Source organism: Acipenser ruthenus, chromosome 6 (genome assembly GCF_902713425.1).
Source record: "Acipenser ruthenus chromosome 6, fAciRut3.2 maternal haplotype, whole genome shotgun sequence".
Taxonomy (NCBI): Eukaryota; Metazoa; Chordata; class Actinopteri; order Acipenseriformes; family Acipenseridae; genus Acipenser; species Acipenser ruthenus.
The window spans coordinates 39,582,846-39,605,753 of record NC_081194.1 but is presented as its reverse complement, the minus strand read 5'-3'; the positions used below and the strand labels follow the sequence as shown (position 1 = coordinate 39,605,753).

General features: G+C 43.0%; 1 protein-coding gene across 1 annotated transcript in view; it reads right to left on the bottom strand.

The window, feature by feature from the left end:
- The window catches only part of pgbd5 (piggyBac transposable element derived 5), a 59,294-nt gene that overhangs the window by 2,250 nt on the left and 34,136 nt on the right, over positions 1 to 22,908 (bottom strand). Inside the window, exons 4-6 of the mRNA XM_034017780.3 lie at positions 14,302 to 14,482; positions 9,043 to 9,240; positions 2,144 to 2,249 (exon numbers count right to left, since the gene is read on the bottom strand). Of these exons, the coding sequence (XP_033873671.3) occupies positions 2,144 to 2,249; positions 9,043 to 9,240; positions 14,302 to 14,482 (485 nt within the window). The remainder of the gene's footprint in view (positions 1 to 2,143; positions 2,250 to 9,042; positions 9,241 to 14,301; positions 14,483 to 22,908) is intronic.

Below are 22,908 nucleotides of genomic sequence, written 5' to 3'. Positions count from 1 at the left end.
TCTTTTTCTGTTTAAATCTGCAGTATTTGGTGTCAGTTTTTAGTTCCTGCTTCTGTCCTGACGTCACCGCCCAGCCACCCTGTCACAGGCAGATACGCAACGGATTACTTGCGTTTAACAGCATTTCAGATCACACTTCATTTGCTTTGCAATTATCAACAAATAGATTTATATATCCTAATTTGAAATGCCCAGTTTGAATGTCGCCCCACTGCAGTAACCCCTAATGGTCCACCTCTATTTTCATTGTGGAGGAAATCCTCTTTTCATGCACTGAACTGCATCGTTGGATATTACTCATCCCTGGAGGCAGGATCCCAGCCAGATTCCCAGTTAAATTGGATTGAAGCACCACTCCCATGTCCCTTAACTTCAACCGGCTGTGCTTTTGTAGCACTAGCTAGCTACATGAATGCAGCATAAGTAATTTGCTGCCTGCTGCTCTTAATTGAGTATCAGAATACCTGGCCAGGTTAAGTTAATTCTCTATTCAATTGCTAAATAAGTAATTTTGTCCTCGTTTCTAAAGTGGGCCTTTCAGATTCATAAAGTAAACTTAGGTGAAGCTATATCAATTTACTGTTAGTTTTTGGTAAGAGGTTTATCTCTGCACTGGTCTCTCTCTTGTTTTAACTGAATGTTCTTTTCCTTAATTTCCACATGGACGTTCTAATTAAAGTCAGGTGTTTTGCTAATTGCCTTGGCAAAGGGCTTATTAAGCTTGATTTATCATTATGTCATTAAGTATCTTTAAATATGGCTATTACTTCCTGGGAAGGGTGTGGTTTCTTTTTCTGGGGTGATTCTTTTTTTGGGGGTGTGGTTTTTGTGGATGCAGAGTGTTTGGAGGAAGGTTGCTGTCTGTAAAGGAGAGACCGGGAAGCAATAATCTTTTGGTTGTTAGAAACAGTGTATTTTTTCTAATCTGCCATTTTCCAGTTTGAAAGTAACCAGTTATCTAATCTCCTGCCAAATTGAAACTATCCACTTCATTCAAATTGTTTATTTTTATCCTAAGAACAACAACGGTGACTAATCCATTTATTATCCAAATCATCACTTTTTGTCTCCTTACCTGGTTGGAAACTCCAAGCTCTACAGGACCAAGGAAGAACTGGGTGAGATCCCCTGATGGGGAGGAATCTTATTTTTTGCTGCTGGATTATCTGTTTTGTTCTGACTGTTTGGGATTATTATCCTTTTTGTTTATTTATGGGGGTTTAACGAGCACCCTGCACAGAAGTCTCATTTTAGTTTATTTATCAGAGTTTAGTGAGCACCTCGCACAGAAGTCTCATTTTTGTTTATTTATCAGGGTTTAACCAGCACCCCGCACAGAAGTCTCATTTTGTTTTGTGTTTAAACTGTTCTGGCTCAACTGCATTTTCAATATGGACCTGATACAACAGCTTGGGACTTTTAAAGTATTGGTTGTTGTTGTTTCATGGACACTTTTTTTCTATAAGGACTGCCTGATGGACTCATTGATAAACATTTTGACTGGCCCAAATGCTGTCTGATTAAAACCCATGTACACCAAATGTTTGATACATCTGTATACAAGTATAATATTCCACGCATATTCAATAACATCTGCTATTTGAATTCTGGTGTTTCCTTCTGGTTTAATTTTCTTCCTATTTTCTATGTGTTGTAAACAATCCTGCCTTACCCCGCAATTTTTCTTGGTTCTGTCACGCAATCCTACTGCTTTGGAGAGTTATATTGTTCAGGGTAGTTTATTTGTATTTCCGTCACAAAATACTAGCTATTGGACGTTGCTTAAGGATTGGGTTTGTTACACTTTTACTCGGTGAGTCATTGGGTACCCCCATGTTCATTAGTGACAGGAAAAAAGGGGTGGGGACAATCTCACTCCCACTCTGCCAGTGAAATGACCAAGGAAGTGCAATAATGCCAAAAATCTGGCTTGACAGTGACTTGTATAAGCCAGATATGTTGGTTTAAAATGAGATGACATGTTTGCTGTAACGTTTTTTTTTTTTTTTTTGTTTTTTTTTTTAAGAACTACAGTACTATACAGTGAATGGAAGTACTCGACAGGTAAACTATATGGGATTATTTTCTTCTCTACAGTCACTTTAAATTCTGTGTACTCTGTGCATCACAAACAATCACTTACTTGCTGTACTTGTCATCATACTTGCAGATGTAGCTCAGATGTGCTGCAAAGGCTTCTACTGCTAAAGGACAGGGGACTTCACCGCTTTTCCTCTTGATTATCACTCCTAGGAGGGTTACATACAATTTATATAGACATTTTCACGTACATTACGATGTGTATATATGTATATATGTTTTTTACGGTGCCGCCCACCAAGTGAACAGTCTTAACTTATGTGGCCCTTGCTGACAGATTTTTTCCATTCAAACACATTTTGATAACCAAGTAATTCAGCAAGATATATGAATCAAACGAACAAATCTGTTGAACTGATTCACTAACCTGAATGAATCAAACAAATCGAGTCAGTAAAAAGAAACGAACTGCACATCACTAGTTCTCAGGCCAGAAAAACAGGTTTAAATAGTGCGCCTCTCAGTGGTTAAAGCCTGGTGTCCAAACAAACTAATTATCACTCCCTTTAATGTGCACAATATAATCACCCTTTAGTAAATACGGTGTAAATAAAGCTCATCTCATTATTCAGAGCAGGGCGTCTCATTTAAATAAAGTATCATGTATTACCATACAAATCGCATATTCATTCTGATTACCACAGTGTGGCACAATAAAAGTAGTCTGCACCATAACATGCGTAACAATGAATAAAATTGCAATAGTAAATACGAAAATCATGAACTTGCACAGTAATTGCAATTATCACACACCATAAAGTTTAGCGCCCTTTTGTAAATGAGGCCCATTGTCCCTAACGTTTTGCATAAAAATGTCCTGAAACATTTTTAACTGTCCGAGCAACAGAGAGTGATGTATAAAGCTGCCATCACATTGCTTTTTTTTTTTTTTTTTTTTTTTTACCTAAAATATACGTTTTTAGTCTACAAATCAATGCTGGGACATAAACGTCCCCTGTAACATGGCAAGACCATGAAAAAAAAGATTTGTTTCGAAAATATTTATTTTGTTTAAAAGTTTATTGTTAGTTCAAGGATATAGAGCAGTGGTGGCCAATACACGAAGCACTACGATCCATTTCGGTGGATCTCAACATGCTCCGTGACTAAGATGACTAAGAATTATTACCGGGATTTAATATAATAGTGTCTAATACGTTAAGATAGCAATAATAAAACAACCACAACAAAAAAACCAAATGCGCAATCAATGCATTTTTAATATTAAGCATAAGTAGTTATAAAACAGAAACTTAGCAGAATTTTTCATCTGAGAGTCTTTAAACCTAGTGTAGGCTCAGTGTAATTTGTAACGTTTTTTTCCATTAAAAACCTATAACAGTAACACCAAACATTTACCGAACAAGTAATTGTCTTGTTTGTGAATCACCAGACAGCTAACACGATTCCGGAGCTGTCGCCTTGGGCCAGCACAAAGCCGGAACAGCACTTCATCACTGTCACGAAATAAACTGTATCACCCACCACGAGACCTACAGCACGCACCCAGGACTGGTGACCGTGTTAGTATATTGTGGGACAGATATTTATGTTTATAATTTAGGACTGCAACCCTGTTGTTATATACTCTGTGCACTACACATTGTTGTGTATTGCCGGGGATTATTATTTGATCACCAGACCTGGATAAAAATAAAAACTGTTCCAAACTGGATTATAAATCTCTGTGTGTTTCATTACTGCACTGCATCACCCCTGCACCTTCACTTACCACTTGCCACTTTGCCACACGTGGTGTCAGACACGGGACATGGATCGCAACGCACTGGCGGAGCTGCTGGAGGCGCTGGACAGCAGACGGGATGCAGAGGAGAGAAAGAGGGAGGAGCGCTACACTGCACTCATTGAAAAAGTAGGGCTGGCACGTTCCACAACACCTACATGAACACCAGCAATGTCGGCACTGCAGGCTCGGGCGATGAAGATGACGGCGGAGGATGACCCAGAGGCGTACCTGGTTGCATTTGAGCGGCTGGCAACCACTGCGGCATGGCTGCAGGTGTTCTGCGCAAGCCAGCTGGGACCCTATCTGATCGGGGAGGCTCAGGCCGCCTACCAGGCTATGAGCGACCACAACGCCGCCAGTTACGACCTGGTCAAGATGGCCATTCTCAGCCGCCTCAACATTACGGCAGAGACCCACCACATGGTAAACTGGCTGACCCCCGAGAAGAAAACCAACCTGCAAATGGGGGAAGCAGTGGTTGTGGAGCAATTCTGCCATGTGGTCAGCGCCGATACCCAGGCCTGGATATGGTGCCATAACCCCGACACCCTGGAAGCTGCTGTGAAACTGGCCGAGGATTTCGAGGACTCCCTAGTCTCCGCCCGGACTGGGATATTATTGGTTCCCGACCGTCGGAACAGCCGACCCCTACCTTTCTCTCCTCCTCCTCCTCCACCACCACCACCACCACCACCACCATCATCAGTCCTGGGACCCAGACCTCCGAGACCGCCGACCCCAATGGGCCCCCTTGCCTCCTTTTCATGGAGACCAAGGTTGGCCGCCAGCTGGGGTAGAAATGCCATACCAGCAACGGGACAGATATTTAACCGTTGCTCCCTCTGCCCCCCCCCAACTTGTTTCAGGTGCAACCAACAGGGACATCTGGCCAGGTCATGCCCCGCTGCCATGGAGTGTGACGTGGCCACGTGTAATTGGACACCTGAGATAGGTAAGCGCGGGGAAAATGGTCGGGAGGGGCCTTGTATGACTGATGTGGTTTTAGGCAATGTGAAAACCCACGCATTAGTGGACACAGAACAGCTCTCTTGGGCGGTGTGTCGTGGCGGCCACGAGGTCAGGTGGCAATCTCCTGTATCCATGGAGACACGGCGGCATACCCCACCCTAAAAGTATATTTATCGATAGGACTGATAAAACGTCACCTGGTAGTAGGGGTGGCAGGAAGGTTGCCACACCTAGTTATTCTGGGCCGAGACTGGCCAAAATTCAAAGAATGAATGCAAATAATGGCAGTCTCAGCCACACACGTAAACGTGGCAGAAAAAATGAAAAAGGAACGAATTTTTGATGTGTTTCCTTTTCAAGCCCAAATGTTTTCTCCTATTTTCCGTCCTAGAAAAACAAATAAAGAGAGAAGGACCGCAAAATGGGAGGGAGCATTACAGAGACAAGGCTGGGGTCTGGTGGGAGAGTGCTTGAATGGTAACAAACGCAAGTCAAAGGGAGTCGGAACGCAGTGTGACCAAGAGGGTGAGGTTGCTGGGCCATCCAGGGCAGATGCTACTCCGGCTCCTCTCAATATACCGGACATGTGGTACTCAAGCGCGGACATAGTGTGGGGCCAACATAATGACCCGTCACTGGTGCACACTTGGGGGGCAGGTCAGGTCTATTGAAGGTAAGGATGTTGATGGTGCTGGGGCGCTAGTATTTCCACACTTCAGTATCAAGGGGCAATTACTATATAGGGTAAATCTAACCACGGGCACAGGGCAGCCTGTAACACAATTATTGGTTCCCCCGAGGTCATGAGGCTGGCGCATGATATCCCTTTTGTGGGCACCTCGGATTTGACAAGACAAGGGAGCGGATATTGCCTTGATTCTATTGGGTAGGTCTTCATACTGATGTGTTGAAATATGTAGCCACATGCCCAGACTGCCAGCGAGTAGCGCCGGGTCGAGTGCGCCCCGCCCCTTTGGTTCCACTGCCGATTATTTCCACTCCTTTTAAACGCATTGCAATGGACATAGTGGGCCGTTTGCTACCTTCTGACTCTGGGTATATGCATATATTAGTAGTGGTAGATTATGCAACGCGATACCCAGAGGCAGTTCCACTGAGGTCCACTAGTGCCGCTGTAATAGCCACCGAGTTAGTACAGATTATGGGTAGAGTAGGGATCCCCAAAGAGATCTTGACTGATCATGGAACCAACTTTCTGTCTAACACGTTACAGCAGGTATATAAAATATTAAAAATACGTCCCATCAGGATGTCTATTTATCATCCACAGATGGACGGTTTGGTGGAACGCTTTAACGCTTTTGACCAGGAGACAAGGTAATGCTGCTACAGCCCTCATCAAAATCGAAATTGTGTGCTAAATGTCAGGGGCCATATGAAGTGATTCAGGCTATAGGGAAGGTGAATTATGAAATTAGACAGCCCAATCGCCGTAATGAAAGTGAAATTTATCATGTAAATTTATTAAAGCCCTGGCAGGCAAGGGAGGTCTTGTTTATAGCCCCAGGCAATATAGAGGATGATTTAGGCCCCTGCCCAGAGACTCCTAGCACAAAAATCATTTTGATGGGGGAACAGTTGGTTCCAGATCAGCAACGGGAGCTGCGTAAGCTTATTGAGGAGTTCAGCAATGTTTTTTCTGACTTGCCCAGCAGGCCTAACTTGGTTGAATATGACATTATCTCTCCACCATGTGTCACCGTGCGGGAGAGAACTTACCAGATCCCAAAAAGTCGACGAAGTGGCGTTCGCAAAGAGGTATGGGACATGCTCGAGCTTGGGGTGATTGAACCTTCCAGGATCGAGTGGTGCAGTCCTGTTATCATTAGTGGCCAAGAAAGATGGCACCAACTGCTTCTGTGTAGATTTCAGGAAGGTAAACGCTATTGCCAAGTTCGATGCGTACCCTATGCCTCGGGTCGACAAACTTTTAGATAGACTGGGAAAGGCGAGGTTTATATCCACTCTGGACCTGACAAAGGGATACTGGCAGATCCCCTTAACCCGCAGTTCTAGAGAGAAAACCGCATTTTCAACACCAGAAGGTCTGTTTCACTTTAAAACCATGCTGTTTTGGCTACATGGTGCGCCGACTGCCTTTCACAGACTGATGGGCAGTCCTTCAGTCTCTAAAGGTAGCCCGGCTGACAGCTAACTTGAGAAAATGCGCGTTTGCCAAGACAGAAACTCAATATTTGGGATTTTTAATGGGGAACGGAAGACCTGTGGTCACCAAAATCCAGGCTTTAGTTGACGCGGCGATCCCCAAAACCAAGACTCAAGTGAGGTCACTAGTGGGATTAGCCGGTTATTACTGCCGCTTTATCCCCGTGTATGCCACAGTGGTTAACCCTTTAGTTGACCTCACCAAGAAGAGTGCTCCAAATGTAATTAAATGGTCAGCTGAGTGTCAGGGGGCGTTTGATACTATTAAGCGTAGACTTTGCCAGGCCCCCACTCTTATCACACCAGATTTCACCAAGAGATTCATCCTCCACACCGATTTGTCGAATGTGGGTTTGGGTGCTGTCTTGTCTCAAAAGGTAGATGGAGTAGAACATCCGATACTGTATCTCAATAAAAAGATGCTACCTTGGGAGCGTAACTACTCTGTAGTCGAAAAGGAGTGTTTGGCCATTAAATGGGCTACTCACTCTTTACGATACTACCTGCTGGGACACTCATTTGATCTTGTCACAGACTACGCCCCAACTCAAGTGGTTAAGTTCCTTCGGCTCCACTCTGAGCGGTGGGATAGGTGACAGAAATATAAGTTTTGGTTGTAAATCTCCCTCCTGACCTGTGAGGGTGCTAAGCAGCGAAAGGGGAAGTCTTCGGACGGGCTGGCCTGACAGTTCTTTCCTCGGGCCGGGAAGTCAGTCAGTCTGGAAGAAGGCGAGACTCCGTTGCAGGAACGTATTGACCCGGAAGGGAAATGACGTAGCAGCTCCAGACAGTAGACAGCTGCACTCGTTTGCCAAGGGGTCATGTGTGATAGCATAAAGGGGACGGAGAATCGTAAATCTTTTCCTTCACTTGGTTCAGAGTGACACAGAACTGGAAGGTCCGCGAGAGTTCCCCATTGTATTGTATAAAAAGAGTTTGTGAGTGTTTTGTTTGTTTCTGTCACTGTTAGTAATTGTCTTTTATTTTGTAAATTCACTAGACGGCTAACATGTATCCAGAGCTGTCGCCTTGGACCAGCACTACCCGGAACAACACTACACCACAGTCACTGTTCAATTGTTATCACCCACCACGAGCACTACTGCACGCACCCGGACTGGTGACCGTGTTAAGTATTATTGTGGGGCGGATAACGTGTATTATTATTTGCTCTGCTCTGCAAAAATGTGCTTTACACATTGGTGTGTATTGCCAGAGGATTATTGTTTGGTCGCCAGACCGGGAGTTTTACAAATAAAAAGAAACCCCTTTTCCAAACCGGATTACAGTTTCCTTTGTGTGATTATTTCTGCACTGCATCCCCTCTGCACCTGTTTCTAATCAGCAGCCACTTTGCCACAGGGGGACACAGCTCCACTGTCCCCTGTAACATACTGGTACCCACTGGAACATATAATTTCCCTTGTAATATCTTGCATATAATCAGAAATGTAAAAAGTATGAGTCAGTGATTTCAAATTTCTGTATTTAAAAAAAAAAAAGCATGACCATATGAGTTGCTTGGTGTAATGCTTCATTGTTAATTTAATTTAGATTTTTACTTTAAAAAAAGATCATCCAAAATATATTTAACTATGTTTCAGGGGACATTGTTGTCAAAGTACATTTATGTTACAACAAAAACATAAAATGTTGAAAATGATCCTAGAGAAAGACTTACAATGTATTTCCATACAAACAAACAAATATCTTTAGTACCTTTTTGATAATTTACTAAATATGTCACAGGGGACTTTTTTCTTCATATGTTCCACTAATTGAATTTAAAAAAATCTCACATCAAGAGGTTACATTGTGTCCCCTTTTTATTTTAGTAACGTTTAGAGTAATCTTACTTGGAAATTACATGGTAATACCTCATTTCTGCAACTCTGTAAAAACATATATCGTACATCGTTTTTCCGGGAAACACTCAGGCCAGTTCTCAACCTATGGGTCATGACCCCACTTGGGGTTACTGGTCTATTTCTGGTCTATTTTTTATGCAATTTTTAACTTTCTAGCATTCCATTACTGACCTTGTTTGCTTGGAGAGTAGGCATTGGTGAGAAAGCGGAAATGGCCTTTATTATACCAGCAGATCAAGGACATGTTTCCTTTCATCTTGGTTTTGTACTGTCCTCTTCTCTGTGGAGCATCAGGGTTGGTTAACATGGACTGTGGAAGGCCTGTGCAGTCACTTTTTCTTGAGCTGAGAAGCCCGCAGCAGTATATATCTGCAGAAGATACCAGCAGTGAAAGTCAGTGTTTGCTTTTATCATGAAATCCTGCAGCAGTTTGCTCTGAATTCTCTAGGTGGATGCCAGTTGAAAGACAGTACAGTCTCTAAATAATGCAAAGCCCAGGACTGGAAGACCCCAAAACCTGTAAAAGAAGGATTAGCAATACTTGAAGATAATATCCTTAAAGAACAGAAAGAAGACAAGCATTGACTTGACAACAGAACTGGCAGAAGGTACAGGTGTCGTCCATCAAATCAACAGTACAAAGGTCACTCTTGAAATCAGGACTTTAAATTATGTGTTGCAGTAAAAAAATACCTCTGTTAAGAAAGGGAAACAAGACTAAAAGGCTAAAATATGCACAAGAACACAAAAACACAGAACATAGAAATTGGACTATGGAACAATGGTCAAAGGTGCTCTGGACTGTTGATGGATGGACAACGACACCTGTGCCTTCTGCCAGTTCTGTTGTCAATTCAACGCTTGTCGTCTTTCTATTCCTTTCTATTCCTTAAGGATATTATCTTCAAGTATTGCTCATCCTTGTTAGACAGCTTTTTGGGTCTTCCAGTCCTCGGTTTCTCAATTACAGATGATGTTTCTCTGTACTTGTTGATTATGCTTCGGATACCACACCTTGAAAATCAAGTGGTGCAAGCTGTTTTCACTCAATGTTTTTCCTTCTTTATGCAAGTCAAGGTTGTTATAATAGTAGAAAACACTAGTGGAGGCTCTGAGTAAATTGTTGATGCTCATAATGCATCAGAGTAGAAAAATGCAACATGTCTAAGACTTTTGCACAGCAGTGTACCTGTCTGCCTATCTCCTGGGTCTGCTGCTGGTTGCAGTAACAAGAACTCTAGGGATACAGACAGGAGCTTGGGATCAAAGTATGTCCTGGTATAACTAACTTAACGTCAGCTTGGAAGTCCTATAAACTCCATTGCAGCCAAACACAACAAGATTAGCATTGGCTAAGAAATAAATAATAATTGGCTTGGTTTTAAATTAGGCTGATTCTACTGTATATGTCATACAAAGTAAAAGGGTTCCTCTTTACGGGCCTTATTCACTAATGTTCACAAATTATTTATTTTTTTAAACAGTATATACAAATTATCTTAGATTAAAGTAATTGTAGCAAACAAAATCATTTCCCCCAAATGTCTCCGACATACATATCTATTTATTATATAGGTCTCAAATGTGAAGTTTTGAAAGAAACACATGTTATAGCAAACATTTCATTTTAAATTTAAAACACGATGTCAGGCACCATAGGCGCCTAACCCATGGGGCAGAAGGGACCCGTGCCCCCCTACTTTGAATATGTGGGTGCCAAACTATATATTTTGCCTCTCCACTTTTTTCGTTCATTATATATGTATTATACCTTGTTGTGTTTGGCATTGGTTTGTCTTTAAAAGGTTTCAAATGGAAAAGTATTCAGAGGATGGGCCACATTTATAAATAATCGCAATAAATATATAGATGCAAGTTTCGTTCACTCGGGGTTGTGTGTTCAGGGCGAAAGAACGGGAGAGAGTGAGGAGGTAAAAATCGATAATAAAATTAAAAAATTAAATAACAACTGCTACGAGTGCTGGAAGCATCAGCACCGTACTTGTTTAGTGTTCATGCCCTGTTTGTTAGTGTTTGTTCATTTTGTTTGTCTGTTTATTTTGGACTCAAGTGCCGTATTGTGTTTTTGTTCAGCATTTTATTTTCTGTCTGTTTTTTATAATAAACCGCGCAGCAGCGCATTCAATTCATCACATCACCTCCCAGTACTGTGTGTTTCCTTTCCTGGGTCTGACATCACCACTCAACCAGACTGTCACATATGGTGTCAGAAACGGGATGACAGTGGCCCCAAGCGTCAGACCAGGGAAAGTGCGTTATTTTATTTTTTGTTGAAGTGTCCTTTTGGGGGGAAAAAAAGGATTACAAATAATGTTTTTGGAAAAAAAATAAATAAATAAATAAATAAATATAAAATAAAAAATAAGGAAATGGAAGGCTGGAGAGACGGCTATCAGGACCTGGAGGACCTCCTTGGGGGCCTCGAGGACCAAGGCTGGTGCCTTGCCTGCGGGGTCTATGGACACACGGTGGCGATCTGCCCCTTCCAAGGTGAGGAGGAGGAACCGGCCCAGGAGAGGAAGGTAGGGAGAAGGAGTAGGAAGAGAAGGGGGAGAGGAAAGCTGCAACAGCAGGAGGAGGTCAGGGATGACGGATCGGAGGATGAGGATTCCAGTCGTCCTACGCCTGAGTGGGAGGAGCCTGAGCGTCCAGCGCCCAGACGGGGGTACGGGGCGACCGTGAGTGTCCAGCGCCCAGACGGGGGGACCGCGAGCGTCCAGCACCCAGACGCGGGGAACGTGGGAATTCAAAGCCTGAGAGGCTGCTGTCCCCATCTCCACCAGCAGAGGAGGCATGCCTGCTGTCACCATTTCCACCAGCAGAGGAAGAATGACTGCTGTCCCCATCTCCACCAGCAGAGGAAGAATGCCTGCTGTCCCCATCTCCACCAGCAGAGGAAGAATGCCTGCTGGTTTCCCCTTCTGAGACAGAGGGAGAGCTGCACCAGTCCCCTTCAATAGAGGGAGAGCCGCACCAGTCCTCTGCAACAGGGGGAGACTACACGCTGCTCCCATCTCCGTCGCCAGGTGAATACACGCTGCTCCCACCTCTGTCGCCAGGAGACTACACGCTGCCCCCACCCCTGTCGCCAGGAGACTACACGCTGCTCCCACCTCCACCGCTTCCGCCACTAGGAGCAGAGCAGCAGGAGCTGCCTCTGTCTCCACCACCTCCACCACCAGGAGCAGAGCAGCAGGAGCTGCCTCTACCTCCACCACCTCCACCAGCAGAGGGTGAATGCCTGCTGGGTCCACTTCCACCAGCAGAGGGTGAATGCCTGCTGGTATCACTTCCCCCACCATCACGACTAGAGGAGCTGGAGCTGCCTCTGCCTCCACCATCACCCCCAAGAGGAGAGGAGCAGGAGCTGCCTCTCCCTTCACCAGAAGAAGGACCAGGAGTGCTGAGGGGAGCACAGTGGAAAACAGCCCAGCCGCAGAGGCCACGAAAAGGACCAGCACCACCGCAACCACTGCCACAGTGGCCAACCACAGCACCACAACTGGTCCTGACTCCAGCACCGCCCAAGGATGCCTGCCTCGCACCGCCCAAGGATGCCTGCTTCGCTTCGCCCAAGATTGCCTGCCTCACATCGCCTGGGGTTGCCTGTAGCTCTGCATCGCCTGGGGCTGCCTGTTTCTCTGCATCGCCTGGGGCTGCCTGTTGCTCCGCATCGCCTGGGGCTGCCTGTTGCTCCGCATCGCCTGGGGCTGCCTGTTGCTCCACATCGCCTGGGGCTGCCTGTTGTTCGGCATCACCTGGGGCTGCCTGTTGCTCCGCATCGCCTGGGGCTGCCTGTTGCTCCGCATCGCCTGGGGCTGCCTGTTGCTCTGCATCGCCTGGGGTCGCTGCCAGCCCTGCATGGCAGCAGGAAGTACTGTGGCCAGAACCCTGCCAAGGGGAGCTGCCAGCCACGAAGAAGGGGGAGGAGGTCCGGAGACCACCAACCCCAGCAGCAGTTTCGCTGCCGGAGATCATGGGGGAGGTCAGGAGACCTGCTCCCACTGCAGCACGTTCGCTGCAGGAAGTACTGTGGCCGGAGCCCCACAAAAGGGAGCTGCCGGTTTTGAAGAAGGGGGGGGAGGTCTGGAGACCATCAACCCCAGCAGCTTTTCCGCTGCCAGGGGTACAGCGGGACAAGAAACTCGCTCCGCTGTCAGCACGTCTGCTGACAGCATTGCCAGTAGCAGCGGGGCTACTGGTAATATTGCCTTCCATGAACCCTTTGAAGTCCCTGTTCTTGGCCCGGGACTTTGTGCTGGACTTTTGGGTTTTTAAGGGGGGAGGTGGCCGTTGAGGCCATGTGTGCTGCGCACAAGGGGGGGTATATGTGGCAATGTGCCCCACCCCTGTGTGTATTTTTGTGTTTTATGTTGCGTGTGGTGTGTTAATGTTGGTGTATAGATATTGCTGCATGGGACATAAATGGGTGTGTGTAGCACGAGTTATTTAAAATGTATAATTGTATTTAGGCACGGGGATTGCACTTCACTTCACATGCATTTAAAGTAGTTAATAATATGTGAGCACGGGGTTGCATAGATTTAGCTCACGTGCTGGGATTCAAGTGAATAATTAATTGGTAATTGAATCCCAGCACAATTGTGTATATATAGATGCACGTTTCATTCACTCAGGGTTGTGTGCTCAGGGCAAAAGAACGGAGAGAGTGAGGAGGTAAAAATCGATAATAAAAATAAATAATAACTGCTATGAGTGCTGGAGCACCAGCACCGTACTTGTTTTGTGTTTAGTGTTCGTCCCTGTTTGTTAGTGTTTGTTTGTTTTGTTTGTCTGTTTATTTTTGACTCGTGCCGTGTTCTGTTTTTGTTCAGCATTTTATTTTCTGTCTGTTTTATAATAAACCGCGCAGCAGCGCATTCAATTCATCACATCACCTCGCAGTACTGTGTGTTTCCTTTCCTGGGTCTGACGTCGCCACTCAGCCAGACTGTCACAAACTGGTTCTGCCATTTGGTGCTACTTGTGTTTGCACTTAATAAATGCTCAGTTAGTAAATATTCTATATTTTACACTGAAACACATGTCCAATTTTGTGTGTTTACTATTACAAAAACAGTAACTTGAGAAAGATTGACCAGTAAAAAATGTTCATACCTACAGTGCCTACGTTTTAAAATGAAAATACATGTGTGCTATGCCGTTTGTTTCAGAACTGCACATTTGAGACCTAAATAGTTCTTAGTATATCAATATACTTCTTTTCTACTGTTTTATGTTTGATTGTGTATTTAAAATAATAAAATCTCTGCTAGAGTTAATTGTTTTCTTGTAAATTCTGCAATTTTGTATATGTCTCCTACACACCAAAACTTTACAGGTATGCAGACATCCATTTGAACAACAAAAATAATAATATAATAAAATAATGGTAGCTCAGTCACAAACCTTGCTTCTCAAACTCTTCAAACAGGTTGAGGCTGGTGATGCTCGGGCCGGTGAAAATGATAGAATTCTTCCCAGATAGATTCTGACAGAGCTGCCTTGCAACTAAACTGTGTAGCTGTGGTTTGTTCTTTAATGTGTCTAAACTGTCAGGACCAGCCCCTTCTTTCAAGTGAATGTAAACCTTTACAGAAAAGACAAAAGAGGAAAATAGCCAAGTCATTACAAAAGAACAGTCAGCGCACTGCAGAGAGACACTCATATCAGGTAAAGAAAAGGAATACCAGTACATAACAGGACTAAAAGAGAAAAGGTTACCTTATACCATAGCAGCTTGTCATAAATAATTATCAGGTACAGTCAATTGATCTAAACAGAGGTACTGTTATCTGAACTAATGTATTCTTCTTGTTAGGTTCACTTTGTACTGTACAGTAGACCCCCGTTAATCCGTGCAGATTGGGACCTATTTGAGCCTGAATTTGTGAAAAACAGATTAGCCAAATTGAGTTTACTGTCTGGAAAATCCCTGCACTATTAATTAAAAACTTGAAAAATGCAATAATACAAATAAAATATAAATGTCCCAACAATGGTCAAAATATATCTAGGATTCAGTCCTGATCTGAATCCTATCGAACATCTATGGAAAGAGCTGAAACTTGCAGTCTGGAGAAGGCACCCATCAAACCTGAGACAGCTGGAGCAGTTTGCTCAGGAAGAGTGGGCCAAACTACCTGTTAACAGGTGCAGAAGTCTCATTGAGAGCTACAGAAAACGTTTGATTGCAGTGATTGCCTCTAAAGGTTGTGCAACAAAATATTAGGTTAGCGGTCCCATCATTTTTGTCCATGCCATTTTCATTTGTTTTCTTATTTACAATATTATGTTGAATAAAAAATCAAAAGCAAAGTCTGATTTCTATTAAATATGGAATAAACAATGGTGGATGCCAATTACTTTTGTCAGTTTCAAGTTATTTCAGAGAAAATTGTTTTTTGTGGAGGGGTACCAACAAATTTGAGCACGTCTGTATACTGTGCATAATCAGTGTTGTTCAGAGGCAGAGAGAGCGGGTTTAAAAAAAGTCACTGATCTTGCTCTGAGTCTGTAATTGTCATAGCCTAACTGCTCTTCATATTCAGACTGCCAGGCTAAGAGAGTCTTAAATCTGCTCTCTGCTCGCTTGTCACTGGTTTCAGTAACTACAATGCAGCACTGTCCGTTGGCTTACACTATACTGTACTCAATTGAATTGAATTAAATTACATGATGACCGTCTGCTTCCATAAAGATACGCTGATTTCCGCACTAATAAAGTGTGAGAATACCTGTGTCCGCATAGATTAGATGATTTCTGCACTAATACATTTTGATAATGTACTGTATTAAACCAGTGCAAGGAAAACATTGATTTATCAAAACGTATCGCAGCTAAACGTCACAGAGGACTGTCAGCATAACAACTAAATCAACATAAGAAGAAATAAAATCACTAAACATTTAACTAGAGTTGGCTTCTTGTGAAAGAAATGCGTTACAGATTGATTTCTTCGTTTCATCTCTGAGTATGTACAATACCAAACCGTCCACTAAATAATATACAGTACTGGACTACCCGCTGCTCCAGGGGCTGTACTAACAAGAACAAAAAATGGTATCGGATCCAAATTCACTGGAGTCGGATCATAAGAAGGTGTTATACCAAGCGGATCTGGATCAAGCTCCACTGATCAGTAATCTTGATCCAATTATGGAGCTACACGCGGCGTAAGTAGGGAAACTGACTAATGAGAAGCGAACATGTCTGTATAGCGCAAAGTTTCAATACTCTGGCTGTCAAATATGTATACAGCCTGAGATCACAGTAATGTTATGAACAAAATATATATATATATATATATATATATATATATATATATAAACGTGTTGATTATGCCACTCTAAAACATGAAAGTGGGCACATTATTAAAAAAAAATCTTTAGATATACCGTATTGTTTTTACTTTTTTATTTTTTATTTTTTCAAAAATGTACCAAGCCGATTTTAGATCATTTTAAATAATATTATTAAAAAATAAATGTGGTTATTGAAATAAAACCAAGTTACAATGTTAACGGGTCAGCAGTTGGCAGCTATCTAACAACAGTAGTTATAGTATTGTACTTAGTTTGATTAATGGGTTTGCAGTGATCCTGAATTTCTTTCAAAACCGACGGGTTTCATTTGTTGTTGTTGTATTGTGTTGTCTGTAGCAGAAGACCTACTAGAAAGTGTATTTTGAGAAGTGAAAGCATGTTCAGCACACAGGTTGTACAACAGACTAGATGCACTTCTGTGATACTGGAACTCACTTTGACAGTAAATACAAGTAACCCTCTTTCTATCCAATGAACCTTAAGAAAGTATTTTTTTAAATAAACTTCCCATTCACAAGTCCTTCAGTTTGAGTGCTAAATAATGGGGTTCCGTGAATAATTTTATATTCAAACGATGACTACACTCATTCAATCCTGGCATACAATCGGGTGTGGTGTGTGAGACTGGCCAGAAGGAGGTAAAACTGTTTAAAATAAGACGATACTATTTTGAGTATGTGGAAACTTTAGGTGTGTTTGTTGAACCAGTAAACAGGGTAGCTGTCTGGTGATAGTTTAAACTAAATCTTTGGAAAAGTTTAGTTAACACTCCTGGAAGGAGTTCGTTTTTTGTTTGCTTTATTTTTATTTTGTATAAATTACTATACAGGCACCGTCCTGTTTTTGCAACAGATCTAGGGGCCTATGAAATCCGCGTTAACGAGAACACGGACGGAATCGCAGAATCAAAACAATCAGCATTGTACGAAGCAAAACAAACAAAAAATGAAACAAATAAAGAAAAAGCCTTGGCAGTAGAGCATGAAGCTTGAAATCGCACATTTGAAACAAACCTATGTGCACAGATTACGTACAGTGAGGTGAGGCTTCAAACGAAGACATACACACACACACAAAACAAGAATACGTAAGTAGCTATATCTTTTTTATTGCGTTTCGCACTTCTCCGCCACCATACATTAACTACATTGCTGACCGTTGCTTATAGACGCAGCATACTACTAGTGCGGTTCCCCCCCCCCCGTGGCTCAGTAGACGATTTAAACATGTTTAAAAGGCATTCTACAATTGGAAAATGCTCATCCAAAAAGCTTAGAAATGACAGACTGTCACCAAAGTTAAGAGCTGGTCAGTTCCCTAATGAATTCTATGAATCAGGCGGTATGATGTTCTGCGACCCGAAAAGATACGTGTCAAAAACCCATCTGAAGAATCGTGCCAAAAATGAGGACAATCAACAAGGTTCCCACTCTCTACAGACAACAATTCCAGACAGTAAGAAATCTACAGATGCCAGGGTGTTTGTTGAAGATTTTGTTGTGGTCTGTGCTGAGGCCGATATCCTGCAGGAAAAAATGAAGAAGCTTCGACCTTTCCTCGTGAAACATTACAGGCAGAGGGAAGCTTTACCTGAAAATGAATCGGTACTATGGCAGATTCACCTGCCCCATGTGTATCAAGAGCACATGGAGGCAGTGCTGGCCAAAATCCATGGGAAAAAGATTTCAGTGGTGATCGATGAGACAACAGATATCCGAGGCTGCAGTGTGCTAAATATTGTCATAGGTAATTTTTTTTTTTTTTTGTATAATGACGGATGCTTAAGTAGACACTTTTTTGTTATAACAACTTATGGCCTTTAGGAAAACATTTGTTACACATAGAAAATATTAACCACTTATGATTTAAAGTGCAGATAATTATTTCAGAAATAAAAAAAAATGTTTAAGATGTTGTAACCCCTTAAAATAGCCTATACAAAAATAACAAAGCATCACGTTAGGATTTTGGAGCTATTCTATAAAATGCTTGTTAATCAAGCATCTTTATTTAATATGTATTAGGAAATGTAATTGTCTTGCAATGTAAACCTGTAATATATATAATACATGTATAATAAACAAAACACCTGTAAGCATAAAACTATACTATGACTTAGTGATTTTTTTTTGTGTGTTTGATCTGATCCGTGTGCTTGATCTGATCCGTGTGCTTGATCTGATCTGTGTGTTTGATCTGATCCGTGTGTTTGATCTGATCCGTGTGTTTGATCCCAGGTAGACTCCAGCCGTGCAACAAAAACACTGATTAGTACAGCAAGCTGACAATTCTTGCCCACCCCTCACCAGAGCTGTGTGAACAATGGCTGGTGTTTCTGCGCAGCACTCAGAATGAGCCTGTCCCAGATCCACTGGATCTTTGCACTTACTGGAAGGTCATGAAAGGAAGAGTGCCTAAAATAGCAGAGGTTGCCCTACCTTACATCTTCTTCCCTGTTAGCTCTGTAGACACAGAGAGAAGCTTTTGTAAATATAAAACTCTACTTACAGACAAGAGGGAATCACTTTCTGAGGAAAACACTAAGGCCCAAATTTATAAAGGGGAAAAACCGACCGCAAAAAAGTCACGTAATATGCGTGTTCAGTACGGCCGCACTCATCGTTAAAATAACGACCTAATTTATAAGACTAATTAGGTAAAGCAGGCAATTCCACAATCAACCAATTTAAATACCCCTCATCGCAATTAGCGGTGGAGAATTGCACATCTCTCACAATAAATAGGTTTGGGTCAACCCTGCATGTGTAGGCTGCACATTCCAAAAGAAAATGAATGGTACACAAAGACCTCAGCCTGGTACTAGTCATGGTGATGAGGATGCTCAGAAGCGAAAACTGAAATTTACCAATATGGAAGTGGAGATTTTGGTACAAGCAGTACTTGTAACACATGAAGATGTGTTACAAGCTCGAAATACATCACCAGAACAAATTAATAAAATATGGAATGTGTGGTGGCTTCTTAATAAACAAATGTACCACTTCAGAGTGCTTATACATTAGTACACATCATCCAGTTACTGTGCTTCGCATATTAGTTCAACTTCTTATTTCGTATAGAGTAATTCCAGACGTATAGACTTTTCAAACTTCAGAAACAATATGTTTTATTTACTTACATCCATGGCAGTCAAACGGGTGGATAACCTTCCATTGTTGTACAGCAATATGTTCAGCAACAATAACTCCATACAGCTTCATACGAACAGTCTTCAGTTTAACTATGACTTATATCTTCTTAAAGTCTTATGCAGTTACAACTCTCCTATTTCTTATGTTTGTCTGTATTTCTTACTCTATGTATGATTTTAAAGCATATCTGTATGGTATATATGGTTAAAAAACTGTACTTGCTCAAGCAACAAACTAACTGCGTCATCTGTCCCTCTGTCCTTTTTTTTACTGTTTTCTTTCCAACTCGAATTTAACAATACTGCCTGAACCAGTATTGTTAAATACCAGAATGCCATATTACAAAAAATACATTCTTTAGGCATTACTAAAATAACAGTGGAGGATGAGCCCTCATTGTATTACATGTATATGAGACTTTTTCTTTAGTGCACCTCGGAATATCGTTCCATCTTTTCTTAACCTCCTCTACCGTTCTTATAATAATGCCTACACTCTAAGTAAAGGCTCTTGTTAGAACCTTGCTTTACCAATGTGGGGATACCTTTTATATCTGCTTCTAAGAACCTTTTTACATGGATTCTATATTCTCTATTGACTTTCTGTTTTGTCATGTAAGCTATGAAACATGTATTGAAAACTGGAGTTTGCAAAACAATACGGTACCAGTATTATAAACCGTAATTTACAAACTGACTTGATCAGAAGGGTTAAAAAACTAGCTCTTTGCAAAATGTTATTAAATGTTTCTTTGTCCTTGAAAACGATGTCTCCTTCTTGCTGCAGACAAGTCTCCCACATCACCTTGCCTTGTATATAGCCTACTGTCTGACTGCGGCAAATTAACGCCTGAGTTCTTAAAATAATCACGCAACTATGAGGCCCGCAATTACCGTCAGCTTTAATAAATTAGATGTAATATTTAATAGACCTAATTTGCAAAATCCCCTCCCAATTTTAGCGGTTTCGTTCAGAAACGCCCCAGAATTACACATGCAGATACAGAATTACATATGCATCAAGGGCTAAAGCGCACAAAGACATTACCCACGCAAATCACGTATTAATTGCGTGTTTATGCCATTGCGTGTGTTTTATAAATCCTATCCAAGAATTCAGAAACCTCAGCGCCTGTTTTACGGTTGTAAAACATGCGCAATCCTTTTATAAATCTGGGCTAAAAAGCTAACCATTATGTACCACAATGGAGATGTCTGCCAGTGTTTAAACCAAGAACTGCTGCAAGGATTAATTATTTTCTGTTCAGTACATTTCTATTGATGAATTAAATTAAATTGACACTGTAAGAGGCTCTAACGTCTGTGGACTTGTTGTGTTACTATTCAACTATGTCAGCTTGGACATAATACTGAGTGCTACTTTAAATTACATTTTTTTCTAATAGCGATAGTGGCCTCTTGATGAAGGCTCTACCGTGTGGTAGTTGACATTTTGGTTTCTCATCCAATTTTCTGAAGGAGATTTTAAAAAGTGACCAGAAAAAAATAAATCCATTAAATAGTAGGAACATTTTAAAAACACAATATATTTAAACACAGCTGTTTTTTTTTTTTTTTTTTTTTTTTTTGGTCTTATTGAAAATTCTAACAAGAACAGGTAATTTCAGAGTGTGACAGAGTGGATTGGCTGACAGGGGGTGCAGCTAATAACCATCTTGCTGGCCCTGTTTACTTTTCAGTAACTGGTAATTTGCTCACATGGACAAAGTATTGCTCCTTATTTTTTCATGGCAGATTGATGAAGCAACAGGTTTGTTGTTGTGCTTTGTTTAGAAAATATTTTATGCAAAGTATGTTAGTGACATGGTCTTGAAATGTAAATACTATACTAATACAAACAAATAGAAAAGTAGTGTACTGTTTTGCTCGGAGCGTGGGGTGGAGCAGGACCGTTTTGCTCGGAGCGTGGAGTGGAGCAGGACCGTTTTGCTCGGAGCGTGGAGTGGAGCAGCACCGTTTTGCTCGGAGCGTGGAGTGGAGCAGGACCGTTTTGCTCGGAGCGTGGAGTGGAGCAGGACCGTTTTGCTCGGAGCGTGGAGTGGAGCAGCACCGTTTTGCTCGGAGCGTGGAGTGGAGCAGCACCGTTTTGCTCGGAGCGTGGAGTGGAGCAGCACCGTTTTGCTCGGAGCGTGGAGTGGAGCAGGACCGTTTTGCTCGGAGCGTGGAGTGGAGCAGGACCGTTTTGCTCGGAGCGTGGAGTGGAGCAGCACCGTTTTGCTCGGAGCGTGGGGTGGAGCAGCACCGTTTTGCTCGGAGCGTGGGGTGGAGCAGGACCGTTTTGCTCGGAGCGTGGAGTGGAGCAGGACCGTTTTGCTCGGAGCGTGGAGTGGAGCAGGACCGTTTTGCTCGGAGCGTGGAGTGGAGCAGCACCGTTTTGCTCGGAGCGTGGAGTGGAGCAGGACCGTTTTGCTCGGAGCGTGGAGTGGAGCAGGACCGTTTTGCTCGGAGCGTGGAGTGGAGCAGGACCGTTTTGCTCGGAGCGTGGAGTGGAGCAGGACCGTTTTGCTCGGAGCGTGGCGTGGAGCAGGACCGTTTTGCTCGGAGCGTGGCGTGGAGCAGGACCGTTTTGCTCGGAGCGTGGAGTGGAGCAGGACCGTTTTGCTCGGAGCGTGGAGTGGAGCAGGACCGTTTTGCTCGGAGCGTGGAGTGGAGCAGGACCGTTTTGCTCGGAGCGTGGAGTGGAGCAGCACCGTTTTGCTCGGAGCGTGGAGTGGAGCAGGACCGTTTTGCTCGGAGCGTGGAGTGGAGCAGCACCGTTTTGCTCGGAGCGTGGAGTGGAGCAGGACCGTTTTGCTCGGAGCGTGGAGTGGAGCAGGACCGTTTTGCTCGGAGCGTGGAGTGGAGCAGCACCGTTTTGCTCGGAGCGTGGAGTGGAGCAGGACCGTTTTGCTCGGAGCGTGGCGTGGAGCAGGACCGTTTTGCTCGGAGCGTGGCGTGGAGCAGGACCGTTTTGCTCGGAGCGTGGCGTGGAGCAGGACCGTTTTGCTCGGAGCGTGGCGTGGAGCAGGACCGTTTTGCTCGGAGCGTGGAGTGGAGTGCCTGAGCAGAGCGTGAGTGTGAAAAGCCTCTGGCACCGCTCCCGCTCCAAAAGATGTTTTGCAAAGGAAAAATATTTGACACTATACATAAACGATGCAGCTTTTGCGATACTCCAACAATATTGTGCAATCTATGAAATCTCCCTGTATAATTATAGTTAACAAAATAATCAATAATATCCAATTTGCACAGTAAGAGTTGTATTACAGCAGTGAAAGCCATTGTGTGCTTGTATATGAACCTTGTTAATTGCAAATTTCACAAATCTTACACAATTAAAAATATCTTTAACCACATGGTATGTGCAAACAGATCAATGTATGTTAGGATCCCAAGCCAAAATACGATCCCATCGGCTTGGGGTTAAATAACTTTTTTAGATAGCTGAAATCGTGTTGTGTTCGGCTTGAGGTTGTCTTGCGAATGATTCCCTCAAGGTGCAGAAGATTCACTTTACCCAAAGCATTTTCATCACTTCA